This window comes from Schistocerca serialis, chromosome 5 (assembly GCF_023864345.2).
Source record: "Schistocerca serialis cubense isolate TAMUIC-IGC-003099 chromosome 5, iqSchSeri2.2, whole genome shotgun sequence".
Lineage (NCBI taxonomy): Eukaryota > Metazoa > Arthropoda > Insecta > Orthoptera > Acrididae > Schistocerca > Schistocerca serialis.
Window position 1 is genome coordinate 218,552,857 of NC_064642.1, and position 15,820 is coordinate 218,568,676.

Sequence of the window (15,820 nt, forward strand, 5' to 3'; positions counted from 1 at the left end):
ACCCATGTTGGTGCCAGAGATGTAAACGATCCCTACGTAGACAGTCATTCTTTATGCTCAGTATTACCGCCTGTCCAAAAATATTAAATGTGCAAGTGTTAGGTTGAGAGATTCAGCAGTTGCACAGAATATATCGAAAACTTTTGAAATGTATTGCGTTATATGAGAAATATTGTGCCGTTGTGGGCAGTATTGATAATACCTGCTCATCTCCTGAAATGAGTTCAAAACAAGAAGAAAGGTTATTCATATTAGAATGCATCGAAATGTATAAATCACTGCAGGCATTGTGAGATGTTAGAACTGATAAATATAAAACTGGAAAATGAAGCATTATTTTTCTGCGTTCTTGCTCACGAAAGACAGAGACGCTAACCTACAGATACAAGGAAAAAATGTTCTAAAAGAACTCGTTTAAGAACAAGTATAGCTACAACCACCTTAATGTATCAGATGTTGGACCATCAAGTAAAACATTGTGATAGACATTTATCTCGTTCCGCCTCAAGTAGAGCAATTGCCACAGCAGCAGCATCCTGGACGTTCACAATTTCAAACACTATTAAAATATTGCACATTTTTATTGAACATTCTAGGAAGAAGTTCAATATTATTGCACATCATTATTTTATACCGTAGTAATACTGGCCGTGTATGGGCCGTTTGCCAACGCTATTGCCCACTACTCTCACATACACATATAGATATACTGATGAGTTGTGAGAACAGCAACCGTTTATGTATTAATGCCACGTAGATTGGCTGTCACGTCGATTAAATATCGAGGAGTAAGATTATGAAACGAAACGGAACGACCATACAGATTCAATTTTAGAGATGGCGAATGGTTGACTACGAATTTTTTTTGGGAGTTCTGAGCCAGTTAAACACCCATAAAGGACACTGGGTATAAGAAACTCGCGCGACCCAATTTTGGATACCCCAGAGTGTTATCCGCAGCAGGTCGGTGTAAACGAAGACGTCAAAGCAGTTCATAGACGTGTTGCTAGGTTTGCTTCTTCGCGGTTGGGTAATGCAAGAGTGTTACGGAAATACTCCGTGAGCTTAGAATCCCTAGAAGTCGATCGTTTCACGAAACGCTGTTGAGTAGTTTGTGAGAACCAGCATTTGATACAGGCTGCTGCACTGTTCTGCTGTCGCCAACGTAAGAACTGTTCTCGCGGTAAGAACAGTACGAGGGAGGTCGAAAAGTTTCTAGCCTAACAAATAATGACAGAAATTTCGTAATGCCAATTTATTTTTCAATATCATACCAGTGAATACAAATACACTTGCAGGCACGCTCAGGTAACTTCTCCAAACCATCAAATAAAAGGTCTTCGATTTCGAGTCCAACCAAGCGTTCACAGCATCGATCACTGCATCATCATTGTCAAATAGTCATCCTTCGAGGTCTTTTTTTCGGGTTTGGAAAAAGAAAAAAGTCTGATGAAGCCAAATCTGGAGAATATGGTGGATGACGTAACAATCCGAACCTGTTGTCACGCAGTTTCCAGTGTTGCGAGGGCTTTGTGCGCCGGCGCCTTGTCTTGGCGATAAAGAGCTCCGCGCACCAGTTTTCCGCGCCTTTTTCTCTTGTCTCAAAAGGCGTAGGAGGGTGCACTAATATGATGCATTGACGGTTACGCCCTTTCGCAAGTAATCCTTTGTGCATCCCAGAAGACCGATGCCGTCACCTCGCATCTTACCGGTTGATTTTTGCACCTGGAATTTTTTTGGGGTGTTGTTTTGTGAACCTACGTTTGGTCCATTGTCACATACCTTGCAAAAAAGTCATCTTCATCCACTTCAAATTGGCGGACGATTTCTTCACAACAGTGCGCACGCTCCCGTCTCCGATCTGCATTCAAGTCTTTCTGGACCCACCGAGATGAAACTTTTCGCATTCCAAAAATATTCACAACAATGTCACGAGCACGCTCATGGGAAATTCCAAATGTGGTTTCAATTTGCTGCAATGTTGTTCGACGATCCTACAAATCGTATCGTGAATTGCAGTCACTGTTTCATCAATTTCAACTGTGACATGTCTTCCGTTCCTTGGCGCATATTCTACACTCATTGTTCCATGTTTGTAGTCGGACATCTAGTTTTTCACTGTTGCGTAAGACGAAGCACTCTCCTTAAGTGTATTCTGCATGTCCCCCGCAATTTCCTTGGGCGTCATTCCCTTCAAATGAAGATATTCAATCAAAGCACAGTTCTTGATTCTCTTGATATTCGCCATTTTGCTTACACTACGGTATACAATGCATCCTAGCGGCAAAACTAACGAAGCTGGACTCGCGCAGTCTGACTTGCATGCCCACAAAGGGTCACAGTATAAGTGGGTGGTGTTGTTAGTGCGAGACATAACGATAACTATCTCGGGCTAGAAACTTTTCGATCGCCGCTCGTATACAGTAAAGGAGGCACACAGGCAATCGTTTTTCACTCACTACGTTTCCAAGTGCGAGAAAAAAAGGGAATGACAATAGGCGTGCAGCGTCTGCACTGATGGGCGACGTGAATTTCTTACTGACGTGTCTGCTTCGCGCGGAAGTCGGATAACTGGTTAAACATCTTGGTTAGCAGACACTGCTAAAACAAGAGTAATATCTCGGGCGAAATCTAGTAAAAAAACTATCTTCAGACTGAAATCTACGAATATTGTCTAAAAACAGAGAACACGAAATTGCTACTGAAAGTTCGTACGGAGGCCTGTAAGAAATCATTCATTCTTCACTCGCTGCGTCCATCAGTGTAACGCAAAAAACATTACAAATACAAATGTTTTATTCCACCGTTGAGCGTATTTACACGCAGTTGGTGTTGTCAGTGTTAACACAATAATAATAACAATAATAATATAAACTTCGATATGACAAATGTTATTAACTACAGCAGGGCTTCCCAACGTGTGGTCCCCGGACCCCTTAGGGGTCCGCTGGCTCTTTCTAGGGGGTCCGCGGCCACCTATCGCAAAATCGTGTAAAACAATGAGTAAAAATATTGAATAAAAACGTGAAAATCAAATTCATCACAATTTTTTTTTCGTGTGAAAAACATGTGTACTTTTACTTCAGGTCGTATTCCCAAGCAGCCTTTGCGGCCCCTAAGTGTGAACGCATACACAGTTTATTGCGGGAGAATGTGGCTTCTCTGATCGACTATTTCGTAACAATACGGGGTTCGTTTGTGCGCCGGCTCACGGCGCTAGATGCGCTGAAACCTTTTACGCATGCGCGAAGCGAGCTTTGTCGACAATCACAGCGCTCGCTGGCACGTATGCGGCCCCAGGCATCATTAAATGTTAAACTTGCTTTGTTAGTGCACTACCTATTTCATAAGTCGATCTTTGGCCGGTTTATTACCTCTAACATGGATCGGTGGCTGAAGTCAGGATCATTGAAGAAGGGTGCAATTTCTCCATCGCCTTCACAACAAGGGAAGTTTCCAGTTGAAATGAATGAGGAGAGAGGACGACCAAAGGAAGTACAATCAAAAGAAGCTCCACAGACGGATTTATTACGTGAAAACGCTGCAAGTACTCCATTGATTGCAATATCCTGTGCAAGTGGAATAACCAAGAAGCGTAAGTACAACGAAAGCTATTTAGAAATGGGCTTTATGGAGACAAAGGAGGGTAAAGCTCAGTGTGTAATTTGAGCGCGAGTCCTTCCGAACAGTTCAATGGTTCCTTTTAAATTGCGCCATCGTTTTGAAGGTACTCATCCGGATTTCCAGGCTTAAGACATCGATTTTTTCAAAAGGAAGAGTGCTTCTCAGCGTTGTTTCTTGCACGCTAGACGAAAAGGCAGTAAAGCTTGTATCTTCGTTGCCATTATCAAACAATACTGCCAAGAGACGCATTGTTGACATGTCAAATGATGTGAAAGACACTCTTGTTTCTCGCATCCAACACAATTCATTTTCTCTGCAGATAGATGAATCCACTGATGTTGCAGGATTAGCGATTTTACTGGCTTTTGTCCGTTATGAATATTCTGGATGTTTTGAGGAGGACCTCTTATTGTGCAGACCACTACCTGCCAACGCGACAGATGCTGAAATATTTCGTCTATTCGATGATTTTTTAAGGGCTAACGAAGTTTCATGGTCTAATTGCATAGATGTGTACACAGATGGTGCAAAAGCTATGACGGGTCCTACAGTCGGAGCAATAACGAAAATAAAAGAAAACGCCAAGAATTGCAGCAGTTGTCATTGTGCTCTCCACAGATACGCTTCAGCTACGAAACAAATGCCTGTTTCGTTCAAAAGAGTTTTAGACGAATCCATTCAAACCATTAACTACATAAAATCAAGGCCGTTGAAGTCAAGACTTTCACAATACTGTGTGAAGATATGGGAAGCCTTCATCGTTCCCTGCTTCTCCACACACAGGTGAGTTGGCTCTCACGTGGGAATACACTCTCTCGGTTGTACGAAGTAAGGCTGGAAGTCTTAGCTTTCCTTTTTTGGAGCATAACACCAAATTAGCAGACCTTATTAATGACGAAAATTGGCAGTGTATACTTGCCTATTTGTCAGATATTTTCTCCAAAATGAACGAAATGAATATTTCACTCCAAGGATAAAGTGAAACAAAGGTCACTGCTATCGACAAAGTTCGAGCATTCAAGAGGAAAATCAATTTTTGGGCAGAGAGTGTCGAGGAGGGGGCGGTCGAGTGTTTTCCTCTTCTCAAGAAGTTTTTGAAAAACAAAACATTGCACTTGGGAAGAATTTGTTTCATCAAATCCTGGAACATCTCCGAAGCTTGATGTCATTGTTGGAGCATTATTTCACAACAGCTGAAGATGAGAAGCTGCAAAAATACGAATGGGTGGTCAACCCATTCACTGTATCCAAAAAGACGAACATTCTATCATCAAATGAATATGAGTTGTTGATAGAAATTGCCACAGACCCTACCTTGAAATCAAGTTTTGACATTGACAGTTACTCACACTTTTGGATTCGTTTGGATAACAAGAAATACTACCCCCTTGCTGAAAAGGCAAAAGGTGTACTTCTTCCATTTGCCACAACATACATGTGTGAATCTGGATTCTCGATCTATGCTCCCCACAAAACTGAGTACCGAAGCTGTCTAGATGCGGGACCAGACATCCGTCTCCAGTTGTCAAGAATTGAACCCAACTTTTCAAAATTGTGTCAGCAGAAGCACCCTCAACCATCACATTAGGTTTCCATTATTATTCCTACCAACTCATCTATAGTAAAGAAGAAAGCATTTTTCTTTGTAGATGCTCAGTGAACGTACGTGAACTATAACTCTGTAGGAATTTTGTTTCTGTCTTCATTTACAAAATAATTATTAATTGAATTCTGTTGGAATTGATATTTTTGTTACGAAAATTAAAATGATCTCTAAAGCTAATTTCTTTTCTTTATAATATATTCCGTCCTTTCAGTTAAAAATATGGCCTGTCTATACTTCAATTACAATTACTCTGACGCTATATTGTGGCAACAAACTGTGAGCGTAAACAAATGAGGACTTTTCACGTGCCATCTTGTAAAAGGTTAACCTCCTCTGCCAGAATTGTTTCCGTTGAGAAAAAAAGTCTTACGTTCTGTGAAATGCTTTGTTTTCTTATATAGAAATAAGAGACTCTGTTTGTTTTTTTTCCTAGTTTGTTTACAGTCGAGGTTGACTGCCACGATATAGTGTCCAAGTAGTAGTTGAAGTTGTCAGCTGCGGCTAGACTGTTGCCACGCCGCCTGCCAGTTGCCAGCTACCAACCGACAGTACATTGTTGCAAAGCCGCCTGCTAGTTGCCGGCTATGGACTGACAGCTGCCGTTCAGTAGATACGCAAAGACGTAAAAATAACTAGACTTTCCGAGCTATTTACATGGGCACGAAAATCGGTTGTGGAACTGGAAAACGGCTTTATAAAAGCAGATTTCCAGAATCGATTTTGAAGTGTTTACCTGACCAAACAAAAACAGAACTGGGACATCGGCTTACGAAATCCGGTTTTGGAAACGTATGTAAACTGGGTGAATGTATTCCCACACATTGCACAACAGATGTCACAATAGTTCTTTAAAGGCAATTCCTTGGCCTCTTTTCTTTTGTGATGTGTTCGTATCCCGAATCATGGGTCTGCCTCTTTTCTTCACAGCCGCGCGGAATGGCCGCGCAGTCTCAGGCGCCATGTCGTCGTGGATTGCGCGGCCGCTCCCGCCGGAGGTTCGAGTCCTCCCTCGGGCATGTGTGTGTGTATGTATGTAAGTATGTGTGTGTATGTGTGTGTGTGTGTGTGTGTGTGTGTGTGTGTGTGTGTGTGTGTGTTGTCCTTAGCGGAAGTTAAACTTAGGTTAGTAATGTGTAAGACTAGGGACTGATGACCTCAGCAGGTTAAGTCCCATACACTTTACATACATTTGAACATTTTTCTTCGGATTTCACGAAAAACCACACACACACACACACACACACACACACACACACACACACACACGACTGTTACGAAATATGCATGCTCCTTACACAACAGTAGCCAAACAGGGAAGTGAACAGACCACAAGCGGCAGCTTGTCAACAGCGAACAGTTTGGACGTGACGTTGATTGCTCTTGGAGGAAGGCAGCTCCAACGTGTGAAATATAATTACCAAGTAATTTAATCAGGCTATAGTGTGTTGAACAAAGGGAGTAAATCTATTAGTAAGCGTCTGGATACAGTGGGAGTTCAAACTGGATCGTTAATTTCAAGTTGTTTTCAGTCATCTCTAAACCAAAGACTATTCATACTTCGGGGGTTGGGGGGGGGGGGGGGGAGGGTCATTGGGAACATGGCACTTGCATTAAGAAGCTTTCAGTTCCCATGAGTTTCGCTCTGAAATGTGAAGTTACTGTGCTCTTGACTGACTAGGGGTCCGCCATGGATTTTCGACTGAAGAAGAGGTCCGCCAGCTGAAAAGGGTGGGAAGCCCTGAACTACAGTATAGTAATCCAAGATGGATACAACAGTACGTATTTGTGCAAATGTCAATAACAACAAGAAGTTTCCTAACAGTTCAATTAAAAGATAAAAGAACTGCATTGTTCAGTGAATGACAAATAAATAATCGAATGTGCCTTTGCAAGCTTAGCATATGGCATATTAATTGTATGTCCACTTCTTATGTTATGATCATGAACTGTTCTCCTTAAGTCAAATTTACTCAAATTGTCTTTGATGAAGACAAGACAGTTGTAAATATGCAGGCCAGACACTGTCATTATATTTAGTTTCGTAAAATAATCTCGACATGATTCATATGGGCTAAGTTCTGCTATGCACGTTAAGGCTTTTTTTGCCATTTGAACACTAATTTTGACCCTACAGAATTCCCCCATAATAGCATTCCATAACTCAGGTGCGAATGGAAGAATGCAGAATATGCATATAACAGAAGTTCTTTACTGACACTGCTCCACAGCTTATACAGCAGATATATGGCACGTACCAACGTGCCACATATCTTTCCTGTATGGGTATCCCAGATGAGCTTTTGATCTATATGAAATCCCAATAATTTTACTGTTTTGTTATCATGACTGGGAGCATTCAGATTGAATACAATAGCTTCAGTTTTACTATCATTCTTCTGCAGTATATTTGCCTCAAACCAAGTAGTGCACCTTTCCATTGCCACTGCCATGCTGTGTTGCACATTTTCAAGATTGGTATCACATGTGATGAGTGTAGTGTCATCAGCATATAGCACTGCATCACATGATACAACTGCAGGTAAATCATTTGTATAAATAGTGAAAAGGATTGGTCCAAGAAGATATCCTTGAGGTACGCCCTTTACAACTGGGAGACATTCTGACATTTGATTATTTACCTTAACTAACTGTTTTCTATTGTCCAAGTATGACTGCATTAGGCATAGAACATTTTCTCTCACTCCGTAGTGGTAGAGGTTTTTTATGAGAATATTGTGGGAGACCATATCAAAAGCTTTCCTGAGGTCGAACAGTGTTGCACAGATATTTCTCTATTTCCAAAACAATTGTATATTTTTGCTACCATACTCTAAACTGCTTTGACTGTAGAAAGGCTGGATCTTAGCAATACTGTGAGGAGTTGAGTACATCATTATGCTCAAAATATTGACTCATCTGTTTATGCATTCGGTATTCTATTATTTTGATATTATGGGTATAAGTGATCAATAGTTATCTGGTGATGCTGTATCTCCTTTCTTATGTAATGATTTAACTTCAGATATTTTTAAACATTCTGGATAATTACCTTCATTTAAAATTTTGTTGATTATTTTAGTCAGTGGCTTTCCAATTTGATTTCTGATATATTTAATAACATAATTTGAGAGACCATAGTAATCCTCTGCTCTGGAATTACTGAGTGTAGCTATTGATTCATTGAGCATCTTCTCAGTTGCACAAGTCCAGTGAAAGCTGCCTGTCTGCTTTCTGTTCATTTCTGGCAGCAGTGCCTCTGCCTTACACACATTCTCCATTATGCTGTTATCTGACTGAGGACTGACAAAATGCACATTTAGAATATCAGGTTCAATTGGCGTCTGGTTAACTTTATCATCACAGTTAGTTTCTGTTTTAATAATTTCCCGTGGAGCTTTGCATTCACTCGCTGATGTCAGTATATATGTAAGATTTGCTTTGCACTTAGCTGCCTTGGTTTCAGACCTGTAAGTCTTTTTCACTTTCATATACATTTCCTTGTTAGCATTATTGTGCTTGGTCCTTTCATGATAGAGTAACATTATGATTCTTATTCTACTTAGATGCGAGGTATACCAGCTTTTTAAATTTGTGGTTTGGTGCAACAATTTTGCTTTGATATTTTCTTGCAGTGTTTAGGACAACATGCTTCAAAATTTTCAGTCCACAGTTCTAGAAATTTGTTGGTAGATTCATTTGCACCTGCAGTGGTTATTATTTTTATCCCATTTTATTAAATTCAATTTACTTATCAACTTGTTTAGCTTTGATTCGTTAATTGACCTTATAATTTTTCTACAGTCTGTGGAAATTTCAGTTGCTTTATTGTTAAGTGTTTGTCTGAACCATTGTCCCTCATGATCTGAAATGCCTAGCTTGATTGTGTTGAATACTGGTTTGTTTAGATGAAAATTAGAAATTATGTTATCTAGACATGCTTCCTGTCTTGTGGGTTTGCCATTTACGCAACTGAAGTTAAGGGATCTTAATGTATTTAGCAAGTGATCAACATTTCTATTCTTAAACCTAATGTCTATATTGATATCGCCAAATATTAGTATTCTGTAATTTTTGTATTTGAATAGCAAGAGTATCAGCTTCTCCAGAAGCTCCACAACCGGGTCTTCATTGTATTTTTTTTTTGGGGGGGGGGGCAGTATACTGAAGCTATTATAATTTCCTGGTTTGGCAACATTATGGCTGCAGCTTCAAATTTTGCTTCTATATACAGTCCACTTCACCTATAACTTCATGGATTATGTTCACACTATTTTTAACATATGCCACCATGTTTAATACTTGTTCTACAGTAGCTGGTTGCCAATTCATATCTAAATGGTACACTTTAGTTCATCATTGCTAAGCCACTGTTCATTTATTGAAATGACAGAGCAGTTTAAGTTTTAATGAACAATATCCGTTGCCGAATGGTTTTGTGCCTTGGTGTAGATGGTTGGAGAGCGACAACACTGATGGTTTTAACTTCCTTTTTTCGTCTTATGAAAGTTTTCGCCAGCTTGTTTGTTTTCTTTTCTGCTGCTGTACAGTTGTTACGTGGTAGCAGGATAATTTGCTTCGGTATAATCTCGCGCTTCATTTTACATACACACAATTACGAAGTACGCAGTATACAATATACATCAGCGCTTCGAGGCATGAGGTAATAACAAGTGGGTGTACAGCCAATAGCGGCTCAACTACTGTCAAGCCCCCCTCCATCGTAACGTCACCGCCAATGACTCACACTTTAATACTCGCGGCGCCCTGTTCGTATCGTTAGTTGTCACGAGGGGAGCGGAGGGAGACTATGTAGCTACGCTGCTTCAGCTGTAAATCTTTCTATCATGAAATTGGTTTATATCGTGGTGTTATATTGTTTATGCATATCATCAAATGCACAGCCTGTTTCGGAATCGGTCTCCAATGTGACAGAGGTAAGTTCAAAAATTTCAGACACCGGTATACAATTTTGTACTGACGTTGCTAGCAACTATGTAGCAAACAACGTTGAATGTGGATGAAAAATAAAATAAAAGGGGAGTTTAGAAATTGTTAGGTTTATATTTGTTTCACTAATTATTTGGTTTGGAATAATGTCAAAACGAAAAAATAAAGTTTACACGTCCCCTCTAGACTTAGCAAAAAACAAAGTAATTGTTTATACCTGGACATTAATCGTTTTAACACACATCCTTCACCAGCAGTCTCAGTATTATCGAAAAGTTGTTCAAGATTGACTTTAAAAAATGAGAGTTAGTCGATTGAGAGTCCCCGAATCATATACTAGAGAACCTTACATTTCGACCCGTTTATAAATTTGTATGGTTTTATTGTTATTTACCTCTTATGCAGTATTTTACTGTTATCTGACGTGCATTATTTTCATTATTCAATCTATGCCAAAATCAGTAGTGTGTACAATGATTTAAGGTGCTTCAACTAATATAAATTGAAACGTGTGTGGATGTGTATTTAAGTTCGAACTAAAAAATTTTATGCAATGTATTTCATTAATTTATATTAACCTGCCTCAATTGAAAGTGGCATAATGTTGCTTTTCATTTTGTTTATTCTGCTTCAGTATTCACAGGTGAATGTGCTTACCAATGTGAAATTCGTTTGAGACACGCATTGTAGTGATTTGTAGGATGTAAATGTAAATATACTAGGCTGAGGGCAGTAAATTTGTCAGAAGCCTACAGTTTTACTGTTAGACATCCATCCATTTATTCATTGATTCATTCACCTATTGTGTCAATAAACAGCATTATGAAGGAGAGTGTCTAGGGATGTGGAATAGTAGTCACACCCATCAATTAGCAGAATCAGCTTCTGTATATGCTTGGCAGTCCAGAGCCATTATGAGGTAGAGTAATAGGTTTTTTTTTTAAAGTAGAGCAGAAATGCCTACCAGACTGCAGTGGAGGGCATTATAGGAGATGTGTTGTGGATCATGGGTATGTTTATTGTTAAATTTCTTAGTTTGTTCCAGAGAGAGTCAAACCCTGTATTAATTCCTCCCACAAACCTCTTGTAAAATGACCGTGGCAAGATCAGACAATGCAGAGCTCGTGCAGAGGCTGACTAACACTTATTCTTCCCGTATAGGCTGTCACTTGCAAACACAACAGGAAAGGGGAAATGGAAGTGCTATCAGAAGTAGCCTCTGCCACACACTTTGGCTTGTGGAGTATGGGTATAGGTACTGGTAACTATCTATGACAAGTGCTAAAATGCTCAGATTCATCTAAAACATAGGTGGAATAAATATAGTTACACATGAATTGGCTACTAGCAAAACGAAATGCGTCATCTTGGACCCAGCCACAGATCTTATTAATTTAGTCTGTTCCAAGAAAACACCAGGTCCAGCTCTTTGAATGGTGTGTCCCAATAGGTGTCAGAAACCACCAAGCTTGTATAGTACTTATAGTTTACAGCTCACCAGCAGGGGATATATTAAGCTTCATAAAATGTGTAGAAACAGTGATGAATGAGGGCACCTGGAGTTGTTGGTGTCCAACTTTTGATTATTTGCCACCGTGAAGCCCCCACTGAGGATTCAGGGACTTACTGCTACAGCAACTGACATTTTAGTGATAGTCCCAACCCCTTCAGTGATTTAAATGTAAAAGTGATAGTTACTGGTTTACGTGATGCTGACGGTAAAACATAAACAATAAAATACACTGAGCTGTTAATTTCACATCAAAGAAGAGAAATACTGTATTACAAAATCATAAACAAGACCTAATCATAGTATTTGGAGAAAAATTATGGGAACCTTTTCTTCTAAGTTGACAGTGTAGACGCAAAATTAAGCTTCCTTTTAAACATATTTGCAGAGTTTTGTTTACCCCTAGAACAAACAAGGATGAATTTGAGCGGAAGCAAGAACAGGGAATGTATAACTCTTTGGATTAAAGTGTCTTGTGTTAGAGTGAGAGAGAGTTCTATGTAACTTGACGGACAAATTGTAATAAAGAGTTGAAGTTGCATTATCACCAGTGTTATAACATTCTTCAGCCTAACTTAAAAGAAGCACAGGCACTATAGACAAAAATAAATCATAAATCGATTTGAGGGTTGTTAAACAATAATTGAACAAATGTATTAATGTGAATAATACTGAGTTCCCAAAAGTACCCGGCAAAACAGTTGATGCATTGAAATTCGTTCTTACTTCCTTACATGGGTGGCAAATATAGTACATACAGATGTATTAAATCACTGCAGGCACGACCTACAGATATTAGTTTCAACCATACCACCCCAGAGGATCTTACCTAATTCACAAAAAAGTGGTAATTGCAGGCTATGAGGGTATTTCCAGTAGAATGTTAAAATTGTGTAGTGACCTCCATGCTATCTTTGTAGTCAGTCATCAATATAAAATATATAGATTTGCCACATATGAAGGTGGTTTGAAAAGTACTCAAAATGGAATAGAATAAAGGTACTTACATCACTGAAACTTTATTTTTTAATATAGTCTCCTTGTGGAATAATGCACTTGGTCCAACGATGTTCCAGTGCATTGATCCCATCTTGCAAATGAGTTTCCTCCAGGCCTGCAAAATAGTTGTCAACTGCGGCTATCAATTCTTCATTTGAAGTGAATCTTTGTCCACCAAGAAAAATTTTCAGTTTTGGGAAGAGATGGAAGTCTGACGGAGCCATATCAGATGAATGAGGCAGATGTGGCAACAATTCATACCTTCGTTCGTGTAATTTTGCCATGGCGATGGCACATGTGCACGGGCATGCATTGTCTTGTCGTAGCACCACTTGTGCAGATAATTTTTACATTTCTAATTCTTCATTTAAAATGTGATAGGCTATATGCTTTCAGGTGACATCTGGCAAGCATGAGGAATTTCACGCACTTTCAGTCGGTGATCCTCCATGACCATTTTGTGCACTTTTGAAATGATTTTTGGGATAGTGATACATCTTTCTGACCACTGCGCAGATCATCTAATCTCTCCCGACAAAATTTAAATTCATTTGTCCGCTTGCCAACAGTTGAATATGAAGCCCTCCCCTGTATTCTGGAAATCGGCCTGAATGTCCTTTGCTTTCATGCCTTTTTGTACAAAGTACTTAATCACTGCTCGAATCTCAATTTTTTTTTTTTTCTGTCTTCGCAAATCACTACATGGGAACAACAACAAAAGCCATGTCACTGCAACAGCTCTCTTCCAAGAACACTGACATGGCACGTGTTTACAGGCAACAGTCCAACGAATATCATGTGAACAGCCCCTCGTAGAAGCAGTGTTGAGTGGCAGACAGGCACATTGAAAGAAGAGTATTAGATATTATACTTGATATAATCTGTAGAACATTAATGAATGGAATTAATGACTCGCATTGATAATTATTATGGACATTACTTCTAGATTAATTTATAAATACATGAAACACAGCTACTCCGAGAAAAAAAAACCACTGCTTTATACTTCACACTACTCAGCAATTGTTTTTATTTAATATTTGCTACTAAGAACACTGTCAGCTGCCTTAATACAGTAAAATTAAGACTTGTTTAATGTGATTGTTAGTGTTAACTGGAATAGAAACCCCCAAAATGTTGTAATAAATTGTAGAATTAGTGATTAATAAGGAACCCTGTTTTTGGTATATAGGAATTTTCAATTCATAAATGTCCTGTAAAATAAATTTTCATTATGATATAAAACTCCATTTTAAACATTAGCTAGATTTATAGTTTATATAGCAATTACTTTTACTTTTTGTTAATTTTACATCTCATCATAAATCCACTCTTGTTAAGTTTTGATATATCAGTATAATTAAATGAAGCATTACATCAGGTATAAATGACCAATTTTCGCATATCAAGCATAAAAATCTCTGTAAAGTATATTGTACTGGAGATATCATTGACTGTTGAAATGTTTTGTTTAAATTGTGTATTTTCTGGCACAGTCACATACAATTTCAAGTAGAAATTACTGGTTTTGTCTGGCTCTAGTTTTCAGATCACAAGAAGGAAACAGTAGTTCACTCCAAAGCATTTTGAGAAAATCACTTCCTCAATGTGATTCTCATCAAGTGCGCCACATTACTATGGGAACAGTGTTTGTACTCTGCCTCTAACAACTGTTGGATATAAAACTCTAATGACTGAGTGAACAAATACACTTGGAGGTTTGCTTAGAAAAAGAAAGTAGATAAATAAAAATTTTAAAAGAACTGGGAAGGAAATTAAGGTCAGCACCCATCTTCCCCCTTGCGATCTCAAAATGGTCAGTGCCAGGAAACATCAGTAATTTCTTACTTAAAATATATCTGATTGTGCTGGAAAATAAACCATCTTCAAAAATCTCTCTTATAGAAATCAGCTAAGATGTTCTCTGAAAGTAGCCTCATATTTTCTCATGTGTGAAAATAATAGTCTTAGAAAGCATTAATTGGAACTAAACTCAATTACCAATTTGTACAGATTTTTGGTAATTATATGTAGGTAAGACTGTAAAGAAACATTGCACTCAAGGTCTGGATGACTAAATTCCAATTTCTGACCAAGTTGTTCATTTTAGTGTTTCTACAATTTCAACAAATCTCTGTGTAAGTAAAAGGACTTGGTGGAAAGTAAAACCTCTGAATTTTTTATGTGCAAACTTCTAAAGGTCTCTAAATAAAACAAACTTTATTAATGTGCTACATCTTTATTTTTCACGTCTACGTATTAATTTCTCAACATAGTCTTCTGAAAGTGAACACATTTCTTCCAACAAAAGACCGCTTTGTTAATACCATCACTGTTGAATGTTTGACTTGATTGACCCGAGCCACAGCATCACCTCTCATGATATGCCACACTTACCTGACAGCTGTGTCTGTGTTATCTGATGATTTTCTCTGATGAGTTCGTCAACCCTACTCCACTGGGTCTTGTCAGCCGTTAGCTTCATAACAACTAAATGTCATACATTACTGATGTCGATACAATCATTGCTGTACACAATTTTCAGTCTCCTATGGATTTCAGTTGGAGGCATGTTTTCTGTGGTTAAAAACTCAATTACAGCACGCTGTTTCTCATGCAAGGACATACTAACATTACTTACTGCCATGTTATATCCTACAGTTTGGAGGCCTGTAGCAGGAGAGGGTTGCAACTTGTGTCAGCAAATCGGGAAAGTTGACTGAGTAATATCCATTACATGTAATGCCTCAGTCGCTATTGAGAACATTATAAAAATTCTGAGGCATTACTTTTCAGCATGCCCACTGAGTTTATAGGACAAGCTTTTCATTATTAACACATTACTGTGGAGACTGTGTTTGTACTCTTTCTCTAATGACTGTTGCTACCATTTAAAACTCTAATGATTGAGTGAAAAAAAAAACACATGGAGGTTTTTTTTAGAAAAAGAAGGTAGATAAATAAGAATTTAAAAAATGTGGGGAGGAAATAGGTCAGCTGCCTAGCATTTGCAAAGCAAATCTGACAGAAACAATCACACAAATAATTTTTATTGTGGAAACAGCACACAGAACTGGTCCCAGCATTTTAACTGAAAAAACTAAAATTCATGGCAAACATAAACAAAAAATATA

At 38.6% G+C, this 15,820-nt stretch overlaps 1 protein-coding gene across 1 annotated transcript in view; it reads left to right on the forward strand.

Moving 5' to 3' along the window:
* Positions 1-9,992: 9,992 nt before the first annotated feature.
* The window catches only part of LOC126481664 (uncharacterized), a 190,132-nt gene continuing 184,304 nt past the window's right edge, over positions 9,993-15,820 (forward strand). Inside the window, exon 1 of the mRNA XM_050105592.1 lies at positions 9,993-10,164. Within this exon, the coding sequence (XP_049961549.1) occupies positions 10,075-10,164 (90 nt within the window). The 5' untranslated portion in view covers positions 9,993-10,074. The remainder of the gene's footprint in view (positions 10,165-15,820) is intronic.